At 42.5% G+C, this 24,908-nt stretch overlaps 1 protein-coding gene across 3 annotated transcripts in view; it reads right to left on the bottom strand.

Annotated features, from left to right (window-relative positions):
* The window catches only part of CEMIP2 (cell migration inducing hyaluronidase 2), a 48,990-nt gene extending 24,497 nt beyond the window's left edge, over nt 1–24,493 (bottom strand). The window contains exons 1-6 of one of the 3 annotated variants that reach the window (XM_086770782.1): nt 24,445–24,493; nt 10,929–11,265; nt 6,038–6,178; nt 4,952–5,513; nt 2,336–2,505; nt 827–1,015 (exon numbers count right to left, since the gene is read on the bottom strand). In XM_086770782.1, coding sequence (XP_086626908.1) covers nt 827–1,015; nt 2,336–2,505; nt 4,952–5,513; nt 6,038–6,178; nt 10,929–11,253 — 1,387 coding nt within the window. In that variant the 5' untranslated portion in view covers nt 11,254–11,265; nt 24,445–24,493. Of the gene's footprint in view, nt 1–826; nt 1,016–2,335; nt 2,506–4,951; nt 5,514–6,037; nt 6,179–10,928; nt 11,266–23,393; nt 23,467–24,199; nt 24,252–24,444 lie in introns of those variants that run through there. The other 2 variants (XM_086770786.1, XM_086770785.1) reach the window with 2 other exon arrangements.
* Nucleotides 24,494–24,908: the final 415 nt, after the last annotated feature.

Genomic DNA, 24,908 nt, shown 5'->3' with positions numbered 1-24,908 from the left:
ATTGAAAGAGGAGGCTCAAGACCCAAGCCTGGTGGACCACCAGTGAGAAGCATGGGTACTGGCATGGAGGGGGTGCAGAGTGGCAGAAGGAAAACACAGAGGCCAGCAGAGCAGGGGAGCCAGTCCCACGGGAGTGTCTTGTGAAGTCAAGCAGAATGACTCAGATGACCAAAAAAAAAAAAAAAAAAAAAAAAGAAACAGCAACATGCATGACCATTTTGCGTGAATCACGCCCAAAGGAAAAACAGATTGCAGGGATATCCTGTGTAAGCAGAGGCTTGGAAGTGCCCATTATTTCGTGACTTATTTCATGGTGGAGGGTGAAGAGGGAACTGAGGAAAAGGGGAACTTTTTTTTTTAAAAAAAAAGACAGGTTCAAAGACTGACATTTTCTTTTTTCTCTTTCTCCTTTTTAATAACAACAGAATAAACTATACTGATAACACTTCAAAAGAAGGGAAGGGCACTAAAGGCAAAGGAAATGGTAATGACCAAAACAGCCATGCAAGCACGTAAAGAGAAATAGTGAAAAGACAGCAAGGAGCCAAGAAAGGAAAACAAGCATAATCCTCCTGGAAGAAAACTAAAGCATTCAATGAGCCTGGAAGAAAAGACAAAGAAAAGTTAGTATGGCTCACAGCAGACCTGGCATTATACAGAGCAATTTTATAGCAAGAAGTAGTACAGGTTCCTGTACACGACAACAAATCAATACAGATGGGTGAACAGGCTGTTCTTTACTGCTTCTGCTGAAAGGGACCATCCGTAGTGTCTTACAGCAACCATGTATTTCACACCAGTCTTCAAGTGGTGACTGCTCTCATACCTTTGACTTTGACCTGATGCTTGGTACACTCTGTGCAGGGAAGGAGAGTGAATTCCTCTGTCTGATACATTGAATAGTCTGTGCTTGCGACCACAATCCGATCTCCAGGCTCCCAACTACTAACATCATCCAGAAGATTCAGTATCACTCCACCTACAGCTTCTACCTGGAAGCCTGAAATTGGGACACCTAATTTAAAAACAAAACAAAACAAAACACAAGGTAAGATTATATTCACTTCTATATGAAACTATCTCCAAGAAGATACTAAGAAGAGATGCAGGAGCTTTCACAAGCTCCAAAGCCCTCTAAATTCTGCTCTGAAACGTGCCAGTGTGAGATACCATTACTGCCTGCTTATCTGGCAGATCTCAAATAAAACAACTGGAAAAGATGGAACTAACAGTGACGGGAAAAAAAAACAAAAACAAAAACAAACCCTATGTATTTTTTTTTATAAACCCCTAATATCATACGGCATGGCAACAACCTGTAGGTCCAGCTACCTCTACTTGTTTCAAGTGACATTTTTCTGCCATTTAGAACTTTACACATGTAGTCAAGGACCTGTCAAAACAAAGTAGGGGGACTTTCCTTTTTATTCACAGCTAATAAAACAGTTTGGCAGGCTAAATTACATACACATGCTGTTTCACTGCCTTGTGACGGATCTCCATAAGTCCAGCAACTGTTGCTTACTCCTGACCCTAACTCTACAGTACTAGCAAGTAAAAGAGGTATTTTGGTGGATTTTTTTTTAGTCTATCTATGCATTTTCATAGTGCTGTAATGAACAGTAAAGGAGCGGTATTAAATAGCTCAATTACTGAACAAATAAATATCCGACTACCTCAAAAAAATTCTTCTGAGGCAAGTAAAATATTGCTTAGTAATTCTACAAACAGAAAAAAAAAGATGACTGCTCATAAAAAGCAGAACTCAGATCAAAGATACCTTAAATACAAAAATGAATAAAAGATAAAAGCAAATGAGTAGTAGGTCTTCCAGACTCTTTACCACAGATTCAACCTGGTATGAGAAAAGCTGCCTGAAGTTCTTCATCAAATACCAACTGTACGTTGGAACAAGAACAAAACATTTATCTTGGGTTCTACCAAGTTTTCTTTTTAGGATCATAATCCCCATCTCAGAAGCTTAGATTTAAAATACATGACTGACATATTACTAAAAGAAAAGAAGAAAAAAAAAAGTCTGTTTCAGCCTTTTATAAGACTCCTTATCTCTACCTAAATATATTAAAAATGAAGACTCTTAATATCATGCTGTTCACATACTTTATACAAATAGATGGAGAAAATAGGTTGTACTGAAGAACTGTGTCTTCATACTTCATCCACAGCACGAAAAATAAAATACAAACCACCACAAAACGTACAGCAGCACTCAGAAATTTGTTTAAACTGCAACCAACAGTTCTAGCCAAAAAAAACATACACAATATTTTTTACTTCTTCCTCAACTGCAGAATTTCACAAAATGCTTTCCTACCATCATTCCATTCGCTGTAAGCTCTCACAACAAACTTCTGACCATCTACTGTGAAAAACTCTTTCTGAGCAAGAGCTTTCCCACCAGTGCTGTGATTTTCATAGTTTCTCACTGATTCATTACAGGAAGAATTTCCACCACCTATGACACCAACGAAAGCCCAGGCTTGCCTGTCAAAAACAAAAGTAAATGTTTAAATACAATGGGCAGACCTCATTGAAAAGAACCATACTTGAAAATAATTGGATGTCCTATATACAAATTGGCAAACACAAGAGCTCTCAACGGAGAAGACTTCCAGATACATTTTTAGTACAACATCCAACAAGGCACACTTTATCTTGCAACTCGCAAGAGATGATTGACAGAAGTGATACAGGATCCTCCTCCAAAACAGCTTTACCAGGGCACAGGAAGACCAGGAGTGGTGCTGTGGCAGCAGAATCCCAGAGCAGTGGGCACAAGTCCCAGGATACTGCGCATGCATTGGGCCAGAAGGGATGGACACAGCCAGCGGTGGCCATTGGCCACCGCTGTACTGGATAGGCAACACCTTTTGAATCTTTCAAGATGCTGAGACCCAGAAAGGAAACCACATACTGTTACACAACTCTTACACAAGGGATCATCGATGTTTCTGAAGGCTGAGACCAAGGATTTCTGCTTTCTCCCCCATTGCTGGCCCTTCCCTCAGTTGGACACCTACTTGCCTGAGCACTTTCCCTCAGCTGGACACCTACTTGGCTGAGCACCAGCGTGGAGCAGGGAACTGTCCTGGATGTACTTCCCCTTTCTACAGCTCTGCTGAATGCATCCAAGTTTTTGGAAATGAAAAACAGACCACATGCCACAGAAAGCTGCCACCAAGTTCAAAAAACAAGACTATCTTGCTGTCCTTCGCTGCCCTGTAACACCATAATTATGTGTGCAGAGGAAGCAGCTGAGATCATCTATTAAAAAGCCAAACAGTTTTGCATCATTAAAGTTGAATCATTCACCCCAAATGAAAACAGTGTCAGATAGCTGGACTGCAGTCTCTTACTAATGACTGATTCAAAGGCAGACACTAAAACCACCATCAATCCAGTTGCCCCTATGATGTTCTTACTGATTGCCATCAAAAGGCCAAATTAAACTGTTTACTGTTCACAGGAATAGTACATACTGGGCCAGCTTTTCAGTAGCAGCAGTAAACAAGCTGAACATTTCACATACAAACATTTACAATAAAGATATTTTAATGCATGCTATTTTACAGGAAGAGGCAGAAGGGGAGAGGGATGTAATGGAGTATTCACCTCCATGCTGAACTTCACTAGCTTTACAAGTTTAACAAAACAATGCTGCTTTTTCTACAGTGAGCATTCGGGGAGAGCTTCTTGCCCATCCTCCACAGCAGAAAAACACCGATTTTACAGGCTTTCAGAGCCTCTAACAACTAATAGAAACAGACAAGAATCGGTTCAGCGGAGCAGGAAGGAGGTCACCGGTAGAGATGAACACCAGAATCCCGCACCTCCAGGCCAGGTTGGGACCAGCTGCACAGTGACCTGACCAACTGCCAGACAGGCTTCACTGCTGTCAGGAGGTGGTACCTCTCACAGGACATCCAGGTCTCAGCACCTCTGACTAAACTGCTGGAGAAGCAGTGTTGCAAGCACTCTCCACCCCATGACCACATGCTTACACAGCTACTGACATGAACGTGCCTCTTACATGAACCAAGAACACGTCACCCTGACAGACGCCCCAGCCCACTTCTGCCCAAGCGGAGGGAAGAAGCTAACTGGAATCCAGATGTTGAGGGCTAAGAAGAGAACGGAAAAACTAAAGGACTGATGTCTTGGAAAACAGAAACAGGTTATTCATCACCATCTTAACAGAAGATGAAAAATGGACTCACAGTTAGTTAAAAGACCTGGTGTCCCTTTCACTTACATTGCTAACCCTGTTCAGGACAAAGTCATTTGCAGCAACTAAATGAACAGCCCCACAGTGTACGCTTCCTGTTTTAGTAATTCCTATTACACCTCTCCTGCTGTCCCACCATCCAAACCCTGACCAACCAAAAAGAATGGTCAAAAGATGCAGAAACACTTTACAAACGCATTTCAACAAGAAAATATTTTTACAGATCAGTTATGCAGAATCAGTGGACAGGTAATGTATTTTCATTTCAACACTACACACGTATGAATAAGATGCTGTTTGATATAAAGGATTAGTATTCCTTCCTTGTATTCAGTTTCTAGCCTGGCATTCCTTGCTCCTCCAAACTAAAAGTCATATGCATTAAAAGCTTCTCCTAGCAACTGTTTTCCACCTCTCTATTTGAATAAGAAAAAAATTCCTCGCTGCACCCAGTTTTAATTTCTGTAAAGAACAGCGAAAGAGAGCAATTAAGAAATAAAGTCTACCACAGATACCTGTAACTATCAGTCTCTGCTCTTTCAAAATACTGCACACTGAATACTACTACTGCGATACTACGTATAACACCAAGAATCCTCTGAAGACTTTAAGAAAGGACAGTGTCAAAGTTTAGCGAATCCCCCACAGGTGGCAGAATCTGTATCTAATCTTTACTTAGCACAAAAGGAAAAATAAATTACTTACCTGTAACTCAATCCTCTGACAAACCTACTTCCCAGAAGATTTTGAATAGTCACTCTGGTTTCCTCCAGTAGATTTTTAGCAGCTGAATCTCCTACAGCAATAGCAACAATGCGACCAGGACTTCCATTTTTCAGTAAGTTCTGGAGCTTCAAACTGTCTTCTGAAAATTCATGAGTATCAAACTTCAGCACTTCCAAAATCTCTGCTGTGTCCTGATCGATCACTCTCACATTTAGTCCTCGGGAAAAATTCTTTTTAAATGTATAATGACCATAGGCCAGCCCTGAGAAATACATAGTCTTTGACAGAAGAGTCCATGATAACTTTTGGTGCCCATGCAACTCCAGCGTTCCTCCAGGGCCCACGCCAATAAATTTTTTGCCAAATTCTGGCACATCAGCACCTTCATTTGACTTCCCATATAAAATAATAGTTGCTTTGGATTTATAGCGGCATTTCTCTGCTCCAACATGAAGCATTCCACCATCCTTTATCAGGATAAATCGAGTTCTCAAAGTAATATTTTTAGAACCTTCTTTATCATCACCAAAAACAAGTAACCCTAAAAGAAAAAAAAAAAATATATATATTTCTGTAGGTCAAAGCAAAATTCAGATACTCTCAAAGAACCAAGTTCTGCAATAGGAACAACAGAAAAATTACAGATTTATTTTGAACACCCATGAATTAAGCTGTTACGGTCTTATATATGTTTAAGCATATTTGAGAAAGTAACTCCTACCAATTGTGATATATCCTTCTAAGTATTTGGTAGCTTTATTTCTAATTTTTTTTTCTGCTATTTTCGTAGAATTACTAACATAGCACAGTCACCATCAGGCTGCTACCCAAGTCTTGTTTCAGTACGTCCTACAGAAAACCAGGTCAATGCTCAACTGAAAACACTCTACAGTGTTCATATATCTTTTTAATTATATTCCTGGCCTGGTAGCAGGCTGAAAAGTAAAAGCCAGGTAAACTGGTCAATAAGTTGCAACGCAGAATTCCAACACATTTTTCATGTAACCACAAAAATAAAAACCATGCGGTAAATTGAAGCACAATGTTCATCCAGCTATTTCATACCTCCGTCCTGTATAACTATAGAGTGCACTGTAGCGTCTGAGTTCAGACGAAACAAATCCCCTTTTTTGATAAAAACTCTCTTTTCAGGATCTTTGCCAGGGCTCCAGTTTTTAAGACGAGGATTCTGATCGGGACAATTCTCTGCAATACAACGCGAGATTCAGCTTTTACAAAACAAGTGTCATCACATGAATCAAGGCAGCATTAGGATGAACACAAGGAAGGCAGTCAGCCACGCACAAAGGATTCCCACCTCCTTCCATGGTTTCAATACTGCAACTTCTGATGCTACTGTCTGTATCTGAGCAACGAAAAAGTTACCTGAAAGGTCGATAAACTCTCAAACATGGGAAGACATTCTTATACTAAATTAAACTACTCATGATCACAGACTGAACTGTCAATACATACCGTTGAAAACAGATAATCTCAAAAAAATCAGATGGGGTTTGAAAGTTTCTATATCACCTGCAGTAGATGAGGAGAGGTAAGCAGGAAGCATTCACATCCACAGTAGTCACGCTGAGTGCTGGATATCCTAGGCCAACTACCCAGGCCAACTAAACATGGTTGTAAGGCATCTAAATATCTCACCTCCCTCAAGGTCTCTCCTTGTGTGAGAAAGGCCGACCGCTTCTTGCTTTTAAGCATTCAAATCACTTCTTTCAGTGTAGATTTGCAGGTAAGGGATAAAGAAGGACGAGGTATCCTTAGTATATTTAATATAATACCTTACTGGTTAGAGTAGTTTTCCTGGGATACAAGACATTTGAGTCTAAACTTACGGCTTGCACTCCTTAGGAAGTCAGCCTAAATATCAGGCTACAAACCATGCGAGTGCAGAGACACATGCAACCCTTGCTGAAACCCTGCTGAACGTCTGGCACGACACAGGCCATAACACCATACTATGAGGCCAGAAAAGGAGACGTAGCAGCAAGAAGTGACAGGGTTGTGTGATTTCAGATGAAGTTACAGCAATATAGTATTTACGATACGCACATCTTTAGCCTATGAAGCAGCCGAGTAATACAGCAGCATAGACATACTACAGAAACACAAATGGGAAGTATATTCCTTGGATTTTCTTACCAAAATAAAAGTCAGACTGAAAAATATTCTTCTTAAGCAAAAGACAATCAAAAAGATGCCAAAACAAACAGGTTAGCAGCCCAACTGAGAGTACAGTCAAAATAGCCTTTTCACATCTCCTGGAGAAAAACACCCACACATCTGCAATGCAACTTTGAGGGCAAAGAGCTATTAGCAATAGCCCATTCTTACAAAATCTAAAGAAAGCAAGACCTATCCACAAGTTTAACAGAAACCAGCCTTAGTTTTGCTGACAAAAATGTTTTTTCTTTGGTGTTACTCTCCACATTTCAAATCCTTTCCAAGTCAGGAAAACCACATAAACCAAGATTTGACTACCAGTGGGAAAAAATTAGCAGAACTGCATATGAGCAAAAGGCATCCAAGAGTAATATAAAAATAAAAATAAAAGAAAATGTTGTGGGGGAATCCTAAGAAGACAGCATTTAGAAAATAAAATTGAACACATGAGGGAAAGCCAAAAAGCAAGAAGCATTGCGATCAGCGAGACTGCTGGGCACTCACCGGATAAATGCAAGCCTATTGCCTGACTCATGCAGAGTCACTAAACCCCTCCCCCCAGACACCACACACGCAAGCACTGTGAAGAAACAGTATTTCCTGGCTGGTAGGAAAGGGCAATGTGAGGAAACCATGAGTCAGCAAGCTGAAGATTTCTGCTTAGTGTGATTCACAGAAGACAAGACCTGGCAACTGTAAATTTTCTGTTGAGTAGAAAGAAGAGAAATAGCACAATAACTCAGAAACAAAAATTAAACATACTGTACATGACAATCCAGCAAGGAAGCCATCGGCATCAGAAACAGGCACCCCTGTAAAGCAAGCGTGCTTCTGAAGCACGATGGATCAACTTTTTGGCAAGCAGATCAGACATGCTCAGCAGTATTTCAAAATCCTTCCTTAGCAACTGCAGTGGGGTGCAGTGAAACATCAAACATTTAGTACTTCACCATATGTTACCTCCAAAATTACTGATTAGATTTTACACACCACAGTCAATGCCTCTACTGTTAAGGTTAAATTTAAACAGAAATGACCAGAAAACATTAGGCAGTTATGGCATTGCCAAACTTAACCACTCATGTTGAAAATTATTCAAGTTAAGCCCCTGCTTCAGAGCGTTTCTGTAAAAACGGGTCAGCTCTCCTTAAGGTTTAGTTGCTTCTAATAGAACTGTGGGGGGATGAAGTGCTATTTTTGCCATAGTGGAGAAAAAAAAGAAAATAATTCTAGAAACTTCCATGTGCTGGAGCAAGGATATGAAATCTGGCAGGAAAAAAGGCAGGAAACAGTCCTCAAGATGTAGTTAAATAGTGGCTTTCTACCTGCTTAGCCACCAAGTCTGAAGTTTTTAAGGCCTCTGGGAAAAAGTTATCAGTGTTATATTATACTCAGCAGAAGTTTATCACAGTTTGACAGCTGAATTTTCTAAGGATCCTGTTTACCCTGGGCAAGCTCCAGCCAAGAGTTGCAAAGGCCAAGCAGAACTTTTCCCTCAAAAGCCTTCCCAGCTTGTCATCCTGACCTTGCAGTGCAAGGCCTTGGAAACCAGGAAGGAAATTGCATTTCCAGTGCTCTCCCTGATCTCCAGTGTTCAGAACTCCTTGGAAAAGAAAAGAAAAAAAAAAAAAAGATGATGACAGGAAGATAAAAGCAAGGAGGAAAAAAGAAACCAGCTGACAGGCCAGGAACAGAAACACAAACAAGTATCATTTTCCCTTTGGGGAAGGTACGCCGGAGGTTTAGGATTTACACGTAATCACTGCTCAGTCTCACATTGCTTACGCTGCCTTTTTAGCAGCCGTTAAAAGTACTGACAATATGGACTTCCAGTCAGCCTGAAGAACAAGACACCTAGCTGGAACGGGTGTCCTTGGCCACAGCACCACATGCGCTAGGCCGGAGCCGAGCCCATTAACGTTCCAGTCTGCCAGGAAACTTCTGGGGAGTTGCTGCAACAACAATACTGCAAGAGCAAAATTTCAGCCAGACTTTCCTTCGTGCCTCTAGGAGCTTCTCATGTCAGGGCTTCCAAAGGATTCTGTGGGCACGTGTTGGGTTTTTTTTTTTTAAAGGATAACTGAAGGAAACTTCAGAAAGACAAAGCGTAACAATTAATGCTGAAAATTGGCCTGGCCTTCCATCGGGAAGCAGTGGGACTTTGAAGGAAAGCAATCACAACCTTGAGTTACTCTTAGCCCTTACAGAAGTCATTATTCTAGACAAAAAGAACCCCATCTATTAAATCACAGCAACACTTCCTGCAACATTCTCAGTATCCCCAGTGATCCATCAACCCCATGCTGACCACGCATTCAGTGCACAAAAATCCGCACAACTCAATGCCCCCGGAAATGAGCTACTGCGGATGAAGCAAAACCATCCCAAAGCCACTCACATTTTTTAAAAAGGCAAGTCATCTCCTTCACATTACCAGCTTTTAAAGCATAAATGGACTACCAATTTACACACCTCACAGCACACGATAACACTCCACTTCTACTAAAGCCATTATCAAAATCTACAACTTTTAGTTAATTTGAAGTTAAAGTCTTGCTATCAAAGCGGAAAGGTTCCCCCTTCCCCTGACCCCCAAAGTACTGCCTAAATCAACCTTCAGCCTTCTCTTGAACTTGGCTGTAACCAAACTACTTACAGCAGGTATGTACCCCTGTTACCAGTGATCTGGATCACAACACAGCAATAACTTTCCATTTACCACTTCCTCAGTTTTTTTTTTTTTTTATTTTCCTTCATAATTATTAGGAAAACTCAGTAACTTCACCTGAGAAGAGATCTCAGCAAGATACTACCAAAAGCGCTCTGGTTAGACACGAACATTCATTTTGTACTGTCATCTGAAATCTTCACTTGATTATCTAATTTGTTCAGCCCATGTTGCACTGACTTTGGAAACAGAATCTTTTTACTTACCATGCCAAAAACCACTGAGAAGTCTAAGTCTGTTGTGTTAAAAGAGCTAACAGTTTCAATTCAAAACCCTGTTTAGCTTTTAGCAACCTGACTTCTACTTAACAAAAAAAAAAAAACCAAAAACACAAAAAAAAAAACCAAAAAAACCCAACCCAACCCACACGCCAAAGCACACCTCATAGCAACTCCTAGCAGTATTTGGCCAGAGGGATGTATACGTAGTGATCAGCAGTTAATCACATCACCTGCTCACTCTTTATAACCACTGACACATTTAGGAGGTTTTCCAAATTCCACAAAAGCTGTCCAGTTTTCTAAGATGAGTTGAAAGAAAAAAAAAAAAAAACCAAAAAAACAGGGCTAATAGATCAAAAAGGTCCCTGCCCAATTTGTGCATAAACAAAGCAAACACATAGTCTTGGCATACATTTTTGCAGATTTTAAAACGTTTTTACTCCAACACTCTTTTACTACCTTCCTTACTTAGTGTTTAAATGGACAGGATTTCATTTTGTTTGCAATTTGTGAACACATCAGACAGCTTCTTCAATAGACAAAAATAATTACACTTCTCTCTTTCCCCCTTACCAGCAGTCTTTATTTACTGCTATGAATTTTTGCCTCATCTAAGTAAATCAAACCATTCACAGTAAAAACACACAAAAATAACATTGATAACAGAAAGAGGGGCTGATCTTAGCCCCCAAATATTGCTTTTCTCCATGTTAAGATTGCAGCAAGCATCCTATTTCTGCCCTTAGCTTTTAACATTGATGCTGAACTACTGAGTTACATTCACAGGGACCGTAACTTGTAGGATGATTCCATTTGCAGAAGAACTTACCATCTGGAGCATATTTTGAAGCTATTCCCAAAAAAATCCCCAGTGCAACAAAAAGTGAAATGCTAGAAATGGCAAAGCAAATGAGAGTATTTTTATGCCTGCTGGCTTCTGCCTGGCGGCGGTGCTGATCCACTGGTAAGGACGGTAGCCTTGTCCGGGCTTCTTGTCTTGCGGAGGTAAATTCGGCTGCAGCATGGCTCTGTAAAGGCGGTGGAGGACGGAGAGGGGCAATTCTCCCGGGGACGTACCCCGAAGACCTGTGACTGCTCCCGTTTTGAGGCCGGAGGAAAGCAGGGGAGCTCCCCCTGGCATCAGTGTCTTGCATGTTATAAAGTCACTGGAACACACACACAGGGAAAAAAAAATAAGAGACAGGCTTTCAGAATGCAGAGTACAATACATAAAAGAAAAAAAGAAACAAACTATTTTAAGTCCCATGCCTCCTCAAGAAGAGGAGCCACTGAAACTGTGGCTCTCTAGAAACTATCAGTCACTTTGTTGCTACTGGTCATTTGCCATGGTATAACAGCTTGAAGCAACAGCATATATACCTTCAACAAAATTAAACTCAAAAGCATCCAGTATAGGAACACAGTACAGCACAGACCACTTCTTTGTAGCTCCACTAGGTATTTTTCACAGAGTTGTTTTCACAGTTAACTTGTATTATGTGATTAAGAAACAAGCTGAACAATGAAAAAGCTAGCAACCCTTTCTTCCCCACAGTTATGCAAAGAATGCTTAAATGTATTTCTTCGGCACGCAGAAGCTGAACAAACTCTTCATTGTTTTCCTTTATGGAAAAGAAGCTGAAAGAGACAAGCCTTTCTTCCACATTGGATGCAGTAAAATACCAAACACAATTTAATTTCTATTCATTCTGATGCAACTTAGTCAACACTTAATTAGATGAGGTATATGGAGCCCATAAACTCTTAATTTTCCTCACAGTTGCTAGTTGGATTCGGTTACTAGTAAAGGTGCATCAGGAATGGTCCTGTAAGAAAGTCACCTGCATCTTGTTCAGCAAACCTCATAGTTTTTCTTGTTGCTGAGACACCTGGGTTTGGACACAAAGCCTGAAAGCAACATGACTGCTCCAGGTCTCTGTACCTATCACCCAGGAGTCAGTGCTATTTTTACTTTGGTTACTAGTATTGTTTCTGTCTTTTTCTGAAGCAAGCAACAAGTAAAGCCTACCAAAAACATCATTGCCTGGCCCATTTGCACGAGCAGTTCTAGACTTACCACACTCTTCTAGTTTGCTTGAAGAGATGCAAAACCACATTTGACTGTTTGCTCAGGCTTTCTGGTCAACTGTGTTGTTTGGAGCATTTACAAAGCTGGCATGGTTTGTTTGGGTTTCGTTGTTGTTGTTGGGGTTTTTTTTGGTTGCTTTTTTGTTTTGTTTTGGGTTTTTTTTATCCCTCTCTTAGGGATGGGATTTTTTGAGAAGGCTACTCAAGTTTCAGTTAACTGAAACCTAACTTTCTAAACTAAATCCTGAAGGGGAGTTATGCCTAAGCCATGTGTATTAAATGGCAACATGAATTATGAAAATAAAAACTAACAATAACGGAAGACCATAAAGATCCTCTTTCTCTTTCATTAACAAAGGGGAGTCTGAGCTATACTCTGAAGTGCCAGGCACGCTGGTGAAGGAGAAATGTGACAACTGTAACCTTATTCTGCAAAGTAGCAAAGGAGTCTTTTGTCTCACATGCTGCAAAATCTGATACTGCACTGTATCAAGGCAAAAGAGCTGTTATTGAACAGGCTGGATTACCCTTTCATGGGAGACAATGCATCTCCAGATGTACGCACAACGACAATAAAGGCACTGAAACATTAACTGGAGTAGCCATCTCGGAGTGCAAAAATTATGCCAAGTCCTCCAGCAGTGTTTCTCACACCTGTTCGTTGTACCAAATTGATTTTCACCCTTCTCCTTTCTGTTTCTTGAGAAACTATTTCACAAAGCTAATCCTCTGCTCTCAAACTTAACTGTGCAACTGTGATAGGAGCACTGTCGAACAGCTTGCTCTCCACATGTGCTTTTACATTGAACTAGTCATCTTTCAGCAGTGAAAACTCAATCATTTCTACATTTTAGAAGTGGTGTTAAAAGCTGAGTAGAGAAGGAGCTTCTCAACTAATTCAAAGACAGTATTTATGTTCAGCTGAAACAAGTACTGAAGTAACTTTTTGATTCAAAATTTAAAGAAATCTGATCTGGCATTTAGATTTTTTTTTATGGTTTGAACTCCCAGCTTGGTTAAAAAGTTTTCAGATATGGCATTTATCGATCACACTGACAAAATGACTATGAAATATTCATTATAACATGATACAAAGAGTTAACAAGTTTGTTAACTATATCAGCTATGTCAACTAAATCCAGAATGGTTACGCAAAACTTAATTTACTTTCACAAAGTAATTTTACCACATTTTTGCCTAAGGCCACTTGAAGTACTGCTAGCCTTTTAAAGAAAAAAGTAATTCATTATAAGACACTGAAAACACTTGTGTTAGATTTCAAGCATTTTTTTTTTTTTTTTTTTAGTAAAAAACATTCTGCCTTGTTTGTAAGCCTCATTCTGCAAACTGTTTTCCGACTATCCCACTCAAGTGCAAACACGGGTCACCCCAAGGACGGGTGGAAAAGAGAATGCGGAATCACTGACTTACCCATCACAAACCAAAAATAACAAAACAAAGCCATAAGGAGATACTTAGCACAATCGGAAGATTTGCTATATTGTTTTCCATTACAACAGGAGTAACCATTTCAACACTTCCTGCCTTCCTCTGGTGTTATTCGAAATTCTTTAGCTGAAAGAAGGATATTTTCTATACCACAGAGGAGCTACTGGCTTTTCTTTAAAATTAAGACACATTGATAATATGATTCAAATTATAGACTTGTTTCTTTCCACTCTGTGGAAGTCTTCAGATAAGCATCACAGAAATGCAAGTGCAGCAATTGGGTATATGGCTAGAGGGCCCGGTTATTCGGTTGCACAAATTCAGTTTGAGTGAAAGGCCAGGGGAGATGAAAATCTGCCTTGAACTATTGAAATGCCACATTCCTTTGCAAGTTCCCATGCACCTGAAATTTTTCCACATAACACTTTTCCTTTCTCCACCCAAGGTTTGCCATTTCCATTTGACCTGTGCCTATGTTGTGTTCCTCTTAAAAAAAAAAAAAAAAAAAAAAAAAAAAAAAAGGTTGATCTCATGGGCCCAGGAGACTGTTTCCAACTGAAAACACTAGAGAGGACTGGCTCCTGCCACCAGGATGTCCTAATTCCGCAGAAGTAGGAGGTCTCCTAAAGGAGCTTATGATCTGGGCATCTCCTCCCAATGGTGCAGTCCCAGACAAGAACATCACCACTTTTACAACTGTACTGTAGTATACAGAGTGATGCAGTACCTACTTTATAGCTTGCTTCAGAGTGATTTCAGTAAAAGTGAAGTTCTTGTACAATATACAACCAACTACCTACAGAATACAGAAGTCAATCTGTACAAATCTGTTATTTGCCATGCCATTCAGACAGGCTGCTAGCTCAATATTCCCAAACTTCTTGCCCTTCAGCCTTCAATAGAATATTATGCAATATTTTAAAATCCATTACACATCACAGCTTTTAGTCAGGGCCACACGTAAGTACATGGTTCCAGCTCACCAGAACCAGGAAGGCTTCCAATGCACAGCTTCGGCTAGAGCATCTCAGATGCTTCAGCCCACTATGTACCCATTCACACCCAACTGCTAGAAGGCTACTCTACCTGCACGGCACTCTTCTGGAAGAGCAGTGCTACTCCACATAATCCAGATTTCTGCTTATGCATCCCTTCCCACAACGTAAGCAAGCAAGTACTTCTCGTACTCATCACATCAGCCAACTCAGCTTATACCACCTTAAAAAAAAAAGTTTATTTTGCACAGCATCTAAGTAAAAACACTGATTACCTACAAGTCTGGCTCTGTCAACAGAGCACCTGAGCTGTGCAGACAGCAAACCCCAGCAGTCAGACAGCAATGAGCCACTGAACAGGCTGCAACATCTCCAGTCTCCTCACGTATTCCTTCACCACTTTTAACTTGTGCCACTGCTACACACTCATACAAGCCCACATTGTTCCACATTGGCAGAAACCAGAAACATATGCACTGTACAACTGTGGGATAACATCTAAACCTCCTGCGACATAAGCGTGCACTCAGAAGCAAGCGTCATGCTTATCTGTTACTCAGTTCAGGACTGGTTTCCTGGAAAGGAATGGTATTCTTTCACTAGGTAATTCAAAACATCACCTGACACCACCCAAAACGTGAGAAATATACCAAGATATTTCACACTCTTCTGCTGTCAAATGCTCAGCATAACAAAACACATCAAACTCACTAGAAAACTCCCACACCCTTGCACCTTCTCAAAAGTACCTTTACCTCCACACAGTGCAAAGAAATTAACGCTTCCCTTAAAGCATATTTTAAGGATGCATAGTTCATGGGTCTTAAAAAGAAAAGAGAAACTAGAAGAAACCCCACTTCTGTTGCTCTAGGCTATCGAACACCACCAGCTGTAGTGCTGACCTATTACCACACCACTTAATCTCAGAGTGTATAATTGCCACTAAGGAAAGGAGTGAGGAAGGGTGGGGGAAAACCACACACATCAAGAAAAATATTTCCTCATGCGATACAGTACCACATTGGTTACTGCCGCTTTCCTGGCACAGCCGCTTGTCTGGTATGAGATCAAAGGGCAGTGAGAAACCCAAGAGAAGGGAAAGGGAGAAGAAGTCAGCATTAAAAAGCTCCTAAGTAGCTACAATTACTGAACAGGATGCAGTGTGAAGCAAACTCCTCTACGCACACTTTTACAAGCCTCCAAGCTGGTCAGCTACAACGGAGACACTAATTTCAGGACAATGTTTCCAGTGCCTTAGAAGTTCCCACTTTGACAAACATTAACCTCACCATTAAGAAAACTAATGGTTGCCAGTAGATATACGAGGTGCCTACATCCCTTCCTATCTGGTTCCACATTTTCCTCCACTGCCTTGTTTTGAAACTGCACCTACTCACTATGATAACAGACAGCATGTTTGCAGGAACCTACTTTCCAGCCATATGTGTGAAAGTTGGAAAGAATATGTGCACAGTAAAACACATTAATGCAGTTAAGTAACTGCTGGAAATCACAATAACATTTATAACAGCCTGAAAAATCCCAGCTGACTTTAAAAAGTGTAGAAACTTTAGACATCTTCAATCACATACACCGTTCACTGCATCCTGCCACTGTCTTCTCTCTTGCCCAGCAGTTTTAGAAGAAAGCCAGAGGACAAACAGCCACAGTCAGCAAGAATTAGTGATACAAATATGGTAAGAATTATAAAACTTTGTCCAAAATAAGTTACACTGCACCATATTTTCTGAATTTCCTGTATAGCAACTACTAATTTTTACTGAATTTTTTGGCACACAGAAAACGCACAAAATTGCATGATACGCAACCACTGGAAACTACTTGAGCTGAGGACCACATTTCCCAAAACAAGTCTTTCCAAAGTACCACAGATCAATAGAGTGAAGTGCAAGCATGCATAACATTTACAGTATAAGACAAAGTCTGCAGATAGAAGTAATCTTCATCAGCTGGTTTAATGAAATCTTTTGAGCGCACAAGTCTCTCTCCAGGTCAGAAGTGAATTTCAGATCTACATATATGAGTAGGAAAAGTTTAATTACATACATTTAGGTGATAGGCAAAACAATTTAGTCATTTTATATGGATCAGAAATGATGCTGAGGCAGGGGGGAGAGTGTGATGAGAAGATGGCTTCCCAAGGGAAGGAGACAGGTAATTTGTAGACTATGCAATACGAGTTTGTCTGTGGGAACAAGTACAAAATCATAGCACATCAAGCAACGCCACTCTGAGGTTCATGGCTTACAGAGAGAGCCATAAGTTTAGTTTCTAGCCTCTTCCGAAGGCGTTTGATAGACCTCCGTTCAGGATGAGGCTGAAAGATCAGAGGCAAAGTGGGGTTTTGCAAAAGAAAAATGGGTCCCCCCTCTAATGACAAGTGGGCTTTTGTTCTTCACCCCCAGTTTGTGCGAATGAGCTCTGCAGCAGTCACTTGGTTTCACTTACGTAATTGTCAGGAAAGCATTTGATGCAGCACATTAAATATCTAACTTCTCAGAAAGTTCATGTACAAAATTTAGGGATTTGTGTAGTTCTGCAGAGATGTGTCTTATTGCAGAAACTGCAGGCATGTGTTGGTATTTTCCAGTTCTTGGATGCCAAACATTATCCTGCAAGCACTCAAGTGTTCTTAACTGACCTCAAGACACTGCTATTTTCAGTCTGCTCTAATAACGTTTGTAACATCTTCAGACCTTGCCCACTGAAACAAAGAAATATAAGCCAGAAGCCACAGCACTGAACCGTGGTCTGTGTATCTAAAACGATGCCGGACACTTCCAGTGACTTCAATTTTTCCCCCTTTGTTTCTTTTTGACACAGTTATTCTTTAAAAATAACTTACAATTGGGGAATTCTATTCTGTTTTTCATTCATTGTTAAAACAATAGCAGGTTCTGCTGGAGGAAATTATTCTGAAACCATTTGTTTCTTTGCATACAAGTGAATCAACCAATCACTTAAATACAGAGGATCCAAGACAGCACACTAGGAAATATGGCACGTGTGCTGAAATAGGGAGCATGAATGGAATATTTTTTTTTTATTGTTTCTCTCATTTTCAGAAATGAAAGATTTAATAACTCGCATAAGAGATCAAGAGTGGAAACTTCCATTTTAATTACGCATCTGCCATTAGCTTGCTGTGTGAGTCACATCTTATTTGGGTCGCAAGCCTGTAACATGAGAAAAAAAAGTGGTCACTAGCCTCACAGGGACATTGTGAGGGTTAGTTTACAGAACACTTTGGTCTCTCTCAGCTCTGCGATGCATTTGAGTACAAGCCTACTTTTAAGCAAATAAATAGCTCTGTTTAAGTCAACAACTTCCACATGAAAGTAACGGATTTGGAGCATTCACCTTAGAGAACCTGAAGATGATGGTAGGGGAAAAACCTAAAAAGGGGGGGAAGTTTTCTTAAACTGCTTCTCCTATTGATTATAAGAAGAAGTGGTATCTACAGATATCTGCAGTCTCTAGAAGAATGCATATCCCATCCAAAACAACTACAGCTTAGGACTTCTCTGCAGAAAAATTTTCTATGTAAGGTAATACACTTCAGAGAAGAGAGAAGTAAAGCTCAGTTCTGGTACTGCCTCGAGACACTGACAAAACAGGGTTCTTGCCTGTAATCCATTCAAGAGGAGGAAAGTGAGATCAGATAGCTATTTTAGTCTCACTAAATTAGAAAAGCTCTCATAAATACATTATAAGCATATATGGCATTACAGAATATAACAGGCAGTGAAGAAAAGAGTCAAATCCTGTATTTAGCTTTGGTTAACAGATACAAGGATAAATACTCCAAGAAACTCCGAGCGTCTTGGTAGAATCACTTAATAATGAGTGGGTTTGTCATGTTCAAATTATATTTAAAACATGCATCGGTAGCATAACATGCTCTCTTCCATATCAGTATATGCATTTCTGTCTTCTTCATCCTGGTTCTTGGTCCTCAGCCTAGTTTTCTTCTCAGGTATAGCTCTCAAGTTTTGGTTTTTTTTTTAGTCCAACTCAAGTTTCTGTAAATGATATGTCACTCCTTATTCTGCTTACTTGAAGGATTGCCTCTTCAGTTTTTAATTATGCATCAGCCACAAAGAAAACGATGCTGTTTGAGAAGCTGAATCCCTGTAGCTGCACACCCACATTCCTTTAGAGTTCTCTTGCATTTGTATGAGCCAAGTTAAATGAGTTTGCATTAAAAGATAATTAAGCTAAGAGCTCCAAATCACAACCACTGAGCAAACAACTGTGACATCAGCACCCCTTAGCTGTTTGAACCCCCAAAGGATTCTTCATCCTGGAGAAGGATGACTAAGAGAGAGGATATGACACAGGTTCATACAGTTAGAAGTAGTGCTGAGAATACAAATGACTGTTCATGTCTTTTCCAAGAAGAAAAAGAAAAAGGCAGACAAAGAGATTTCTGAACCTGACTCAGTACTGGATGCTATGGACTTTAAGAATTTACGCAGATTCAAAGAGCAACAAGGTCAGAGAAGATAAGTCAGTCAAGGATTGTTGCATTACTGCCTCAAGCTTAGGAAGTCCCTGAACTGTAAACTGTTGGAGGCTGGAAGCAGTATCATTATGTATTATCTTTACCAGAAATCTAATACTCATCACTGTCAGACATCAGGTAATTGCCTGGATGGACACTTTGTCTGATATGATGTGGTCATTCTTCTACTACGCTTTATGTTCTCATTCAGCGGTCATCTTCTGCCCCTACTTTTCCAAAATCATCTCCTATAACAGCCAAACTCCCCACTCAGCTCAGCTGCTGCAATTGTCTGTCGACATTATCAGCACAAAATACACCTTTACTTGGTGGCTTAAATTAATGTGCCAGACTGACACATGATAGCTAAAACATACGAACAGTTTTCATTTTGCTGTAGTAATAGTGGCCTCCAGCAGAAGGGCAGGGCACATACCAGCTAAACCCATGACAGTACAAAGCTTGAAAAGTAACAGTCTTGTGAAAAGAGTTTCTACACCTAAGCTAACGCAAAATAAGTTGACTGCATATCTGGATGCCAACATCCTGAATGGCTCGAAGGTATCAGAGGAGTCGCAGGACTACGTAAGTGGAGAGCCTGGTGAATAACATACAGTGATTTAACTTACAGGGCACAAAACCTTTGTACAATTTTAGAAAAGAAAAAAACATTTTCCATAATTTCCCTTTTACAAAAATCACAAACAGCATATTTGGGATATCTCAGAACAGAAGCAAGTCTTCAAAAAGCGAAACAAAGCCTGCTAATCCACCATTAAGTATGCATTCTGCTGAGCTGGTGGCTGCATTCATATTTTGGATTACTGTGGTAAATTCCTTTCTAGGAAACTCCAAGAACTTTGCACCCAACAGCCAAGCCCTGCAATACCCTGCCAGGTATAGCAAGTCATTTTGCATGACTGCACTACTTTTTTCCACCCCTGCCCCCCCTTCTTCTTAATCCCATGTGCCAAAAAGATATAAGAGCTAACAATACATTCCCTTTTGTTAACGTACTTCACAACAAAGAAATAAAATCAGTTACAAGTTCTAAAGCATGCATTCTTTAATGTCTTCAGTATTTCTTTTCCATATTGGTAAGTACATCACGTTTCTCCCTCACATCTTTCTTCAAGGTATATAGTTCTCCACTCCCTCTCCATTTCCTTTCTCAGTATTACTATTCCAAGAAAATATTTCTGTGGGTATCTACACCCACATCTATAAACAATTCATTCCCATTTGTCTTGCCAAAAATATCTCCCTTAAATCAGTAATGAAATCCTTTTTAGTAAAAATAAGCTGAGAATGGATCAAGTCTAATCATGATTTGGTTCCAAACAAGAAACTGAAATTTAGAATATAGATTTTAATCATGTATTGATGTATACTGTAGGTGATTTTACAGAACTGCTTTGACAATGCAAAGAATGAACTCTACCAATATACTTCAGACTACGCTCCTATCATATAATTTTTTAATATACAGAAAGTGAGATTTACTAGATCATAATCTTCCCACCAATTTCTGTCAGCAGTTTTTAAATCACCAGTGCAAGCACGCAGGAGGTGAAGAATAGAGTTGCCACAAGCGCTGTGGGGCCAGCTTCCTTGCAGAAATGCATGATGTGGCCCATCAGCTGAGAAGCTTCTTTAGTGGTGGGGTGGGGGTCGCAGGGGTGCACCTCTACAGCTCTGGAGGAGCAAAGACTGGGGAATATGCTCCCTCTCCTCCCCAGCTCACCCCCCACCTCCTGTGCAAGGCAGAACAAAGAGGAGGTGGAGCTCTGACCCCAGCATAAAGAGTGGTCAGCGCCTTCCCAGGGGCATAGAAGCAAGGGCTACCTCATCATACACAACAGGTAAAATAAGCATCACTGAGTCACTGAACAACACCCTTGATGTTTCTAATACTTATCTTTCTTTCTTCATGTGAAGGAAAAATAATGACTTGCAGAACACGGCTTATTTTCTGCAAACAAGACATCCACACCAAGGAGCTGAACTGACTGAAATGCACAAAAATGGTATGTCTAAACCAGGTTATTAAAGATTTTTCTGCAACGTGCTGGACATATGATAAAGGAAGTTAACAACTGTGCTTGGTATTAAAAGCAAATTAAGAAGTTATTTGTAATTAAAGAACATTTCTAATCCAGACTGTCCAAGGTATGCAGGCATCTATCTGCATCTTTGGTGGTAAGAATGTTGCTTTCAAGTACTTAAATTAGACTGAAAAGCACCTGTCCCACTGCACTCTATCATTACTCAAGGAAATAAAACCTCCTAACCTCTGTTCAGGTACAAGTTATTCAAGTAGGTATCAACTGAGATTTTAGGAAAAAAAAATAAATCAAGTTGTAAAGTAACTGGCGAAGTCCCACAGTTTGTTCTTCAAGCTCCTAGGATTAGTAGATCTCCCTGTGCTGTACCTATTTTTATATTCACGTCATAGAGGAAATAAAACCAACCTTTTTGTTCCTCTGGCCCATGCCCTGGTTTGTCAACTTGCAAGAAATGTGAACTGTGCACCAAATGGTAACTCTTCCAGTCATGGGACCCGTTACGGCTGGGAAACCTTTGGTGGATTTTACAGGGCCTGCTGCAAACAACAGTTTTTCCACACAGGGGTCACCATTCTTTACTGCTTAGTGTCTCCACCAATTAGCAACAAGTCTGATGAACAGGTTAAAAGCTCCCAGTCAGCCCTCACCACCACTTTTCCCAGAAAATATTGTGGGGCTAAAATGTTAATGTTCATAATTTAAAAAACCCTACAGTCCAACACCGAAAAAAAATATCGATTCACACCTCAAAACGGCACACACAGTAGCTACTGTTCAAATCAGATGCTAAATCTCAGAAGACACTTCTGAAATCTCACTTTAGCAAGGACCTCACAGCAGTCCTCGCCTTCCCTCCCCCTTACCCCCTGCCTCTTTATCTTCTTCCTGAATGCTTTCATAGCTGAGGGCATTACTTGTGCTTTACACAAAACTGTTATTTTTCCAGACACTTTGCGTAGCTCGAGCTCCTGGCACACAGTCTCCTGGATGCTGTATCAGTAGGGAGAGAGCAGGAGGAGCTGGCACAGCAAACTTGATGTGGCAGACTTCACATCCACGCAGGCAGCGCGCAGGATCCATGTAGACAAAGCAGCTCCCAGGGCTACAGACTCCTAAGAACAAAGATGAACCTCCCCTCCTCCCTGCCGCTGCCCATGGGCCATTTCACATCAGTCATGTAGATAAGCTGCTAGAAATCTTTTTCTGCCATTCATCAAAACTTGACTGATGTCACCCAAAAATCTGAAGTGCTGCTTTATCTTCCTTACTGCATTGCCTTTGTCAAGCCCCAGGCACTACTTCGCTCTCATAACTACTCAGGAATATAAAATCTCCTCCCTTTCAAAGCATCCGTGCCACTAACTCACATTTAAAATACAGACTAGGGCAGTATCTTCCGCACACACCCCTCATCCGAGCTGTGATGCAGCACGAACGCGGGGCATTCACCACCGCACGCCCTCTTTTATTAGAACGGTTGAGACACACAACTCCCACTCTTGCTTCTTTCCCATGCCTCGGGGCAAGGAAAGCAGGCTGCTCGTTATCGGGCCCCGGAAAGGCAAAATCCACAAAAACCCAGGCGCTGGGGGATGCCCATCAGGACGGGTCCCAGCGAAGTCACCGCCACGGGAACGGTCTGAGCCCAGCCCCGCTTCCCAGCGGGGCCCCGGGAGCGCTCACAAAAGCGAGGGAGCTCCTGCCACGCACCCCCGGCCGCGGCACCTGCCGTCACACCCCGCCCAGGGGCGCCGAGCCCGCACCTGCCGGCATGGCCGGGGCGCGGAGCCGGAGGGCACGGGGGCCGCCCCCGCGCCCAGCGCCCCGGACGCGCTCGCACGGCCCCGGGCGGAGCAGGCGGCTCCTCCAGGCAGCCGCGGCTGCGCCCGCCGCCGGCCCGGCCCGGCCCGGCCCGGCCCTCCCCGCCCTGCCGCCGGCTCCCGCCGCCCCCACTCCCTCCTCTCCTCTCCTCCCCTCCTTCCTTCTCTCCCCTCCCGCCAGCCCCGGGAACAAAAGAGGCCGGTACTGCAGCCGCCGGCCGGGCAGCAGTGCAGGCCGGCCCGCGCCTCGGCGGCTCCCCTGCGCCGGCAGCCCCGTCCCGTCCCGCCCGGCCGCAGCGCCGCGGCCCCAGCCCCAGCCCTAGCTCCGGCTTTAGCCGGGGACGCACTCACCTGGGCCCAGCGCGGCGACGCGCTCAGGGCGGCGGCATGGCGCTCCCCGCCCCGGACACGGCGGGAGGCCGCCCGGCTGCTCGCCACCTCCCGCCGCTCCCCGCCCCGGCTGCCGCCCTTACGCAATTGGCAGCGGCCGCAGCTCCCCCACCCCGCCTCCCGGGGCGACGATCCCCAGCCCCGAAAGGAGGCGGCTGCGCCCCACTGCCACCGCCCCGCCTTCCCCTCTTACTCCCCGCCTCCGTGCCGGAGGAGGAGCGGGGCCGGCCCTCACACCGTGCCGGGACCGCCCGGCGCCGTGCTGCCCGCCCCGGACCGGCCCTGCCCGGGGGAGCGGCGCCCCCGGCCCGGCCCGGCCCGGCCCGGCCCTCCCACCCGCTGGGAAGGGGCCGGGTGCCGCCTCCCGCAGCAGCCGGGGCTGGGGCGCTGGGAGCAGGCACGGGGGCGCTTGCCACCCGTGCCCTGACCCACGGCTCTCCTCCGGGCGGTGTGGAAAAAAAAAGCTAAATTACAGCTAAAATACCAAACGCAGCGTTAGACGCGTTTTTAGGAAAGGAGAAAAAAAAAAAAAAAACAACCAAAAAAAACCAACAACGAATAACCCACCGCCCACACTATAAGCGCACAGGTGGTGCCAGGGGAGGTGTGAAGGGTCCCCGCAGCAGGAGAGCAGGTAAAGAGCAGGACGCCAGGCGCAGTCCCCGCCGGGACAGCAGAGAGGGGCAGGGGAACCGCGCCGGGGGCAGCACCGGCAAAAAGCGGAGAGGTGCGAGGAGGGTGTCACCGGGTGAAAGGGAGCTACTTACAAGAGTCGCAGCCCGGGCAGTCTCTGACCTGGCTGGAAAATCTGATTCCGTTTCTGGTTTTTTTTTTTTTTGTTTTTTTGGTTTTTTTTTGGTTTTTTTTTTAAGTCTGATTTGGAGTAATATGAAACCAAAATTAAAAAAAAAAATCTTTGAATTTCAAGGAACCAGTGACTGCAGCTGTTCCACAGCAAAGAACATCAATCTGGTGTAGAAACTCAGAGGGACCGTGCAGCTCCGCGCCTTACCTTTGCTGGAGACCCAGAGCTCCAGGGCACGTCAGCCTCCCAGGCTGTTAGCTTTGATGTAGATCTGACAACGGGCTTCTCTTAAGTTTGGGACCTCCCACCGTTTCCAGTGCACCGAGGCTGGGCCAAACTCATTAAAAAAAAAAAAAAAAAAAAAAAAAAAAAGAGGAGCCCTGATCAGATTCGGGATGCTTTCAGTTGAACGGTTCGGGAAATACAGCCAGCGTTTTCCAACATAATTATTTCCTTGGGAAAATTCCAGACAGCTGGAAACCAAGTGATAACTCATATTTATTCCTATAAACACTGCCCCACATAACTTTAGTTCTAGCGACTTCTTCTTTGTTTACCAGTAAGCATCGCCTGTGTTTGCTTACAGAGTATGGAGACATCTAGTGACTAAATAATAAACTGCAAATCAACTTCAATCAGCCTGAAATCTTAAGACATATACTAAGATTCTT

Source organism: Chlamydotis macqueenii, chromosome Z (genome assembly GCF_036417535.1).
Source record: "Chlamydotis macqueenii isolate bChlMac1 chromosome Z, bChlMac1.mat, whole genome shotgun sequence".
NCBI classification, from domain to species: domain Eukaryota; kingdom Metazoa; phylum Chordata; class Aves; order Otidiformes; family Otididae; genus Chlamydotis; species Chlamydotis macqueenii.
Note: the sequence above shows the minus strand (reverse complement) of the source record. Positions and strands in the feature narration are given on the sequence as shown.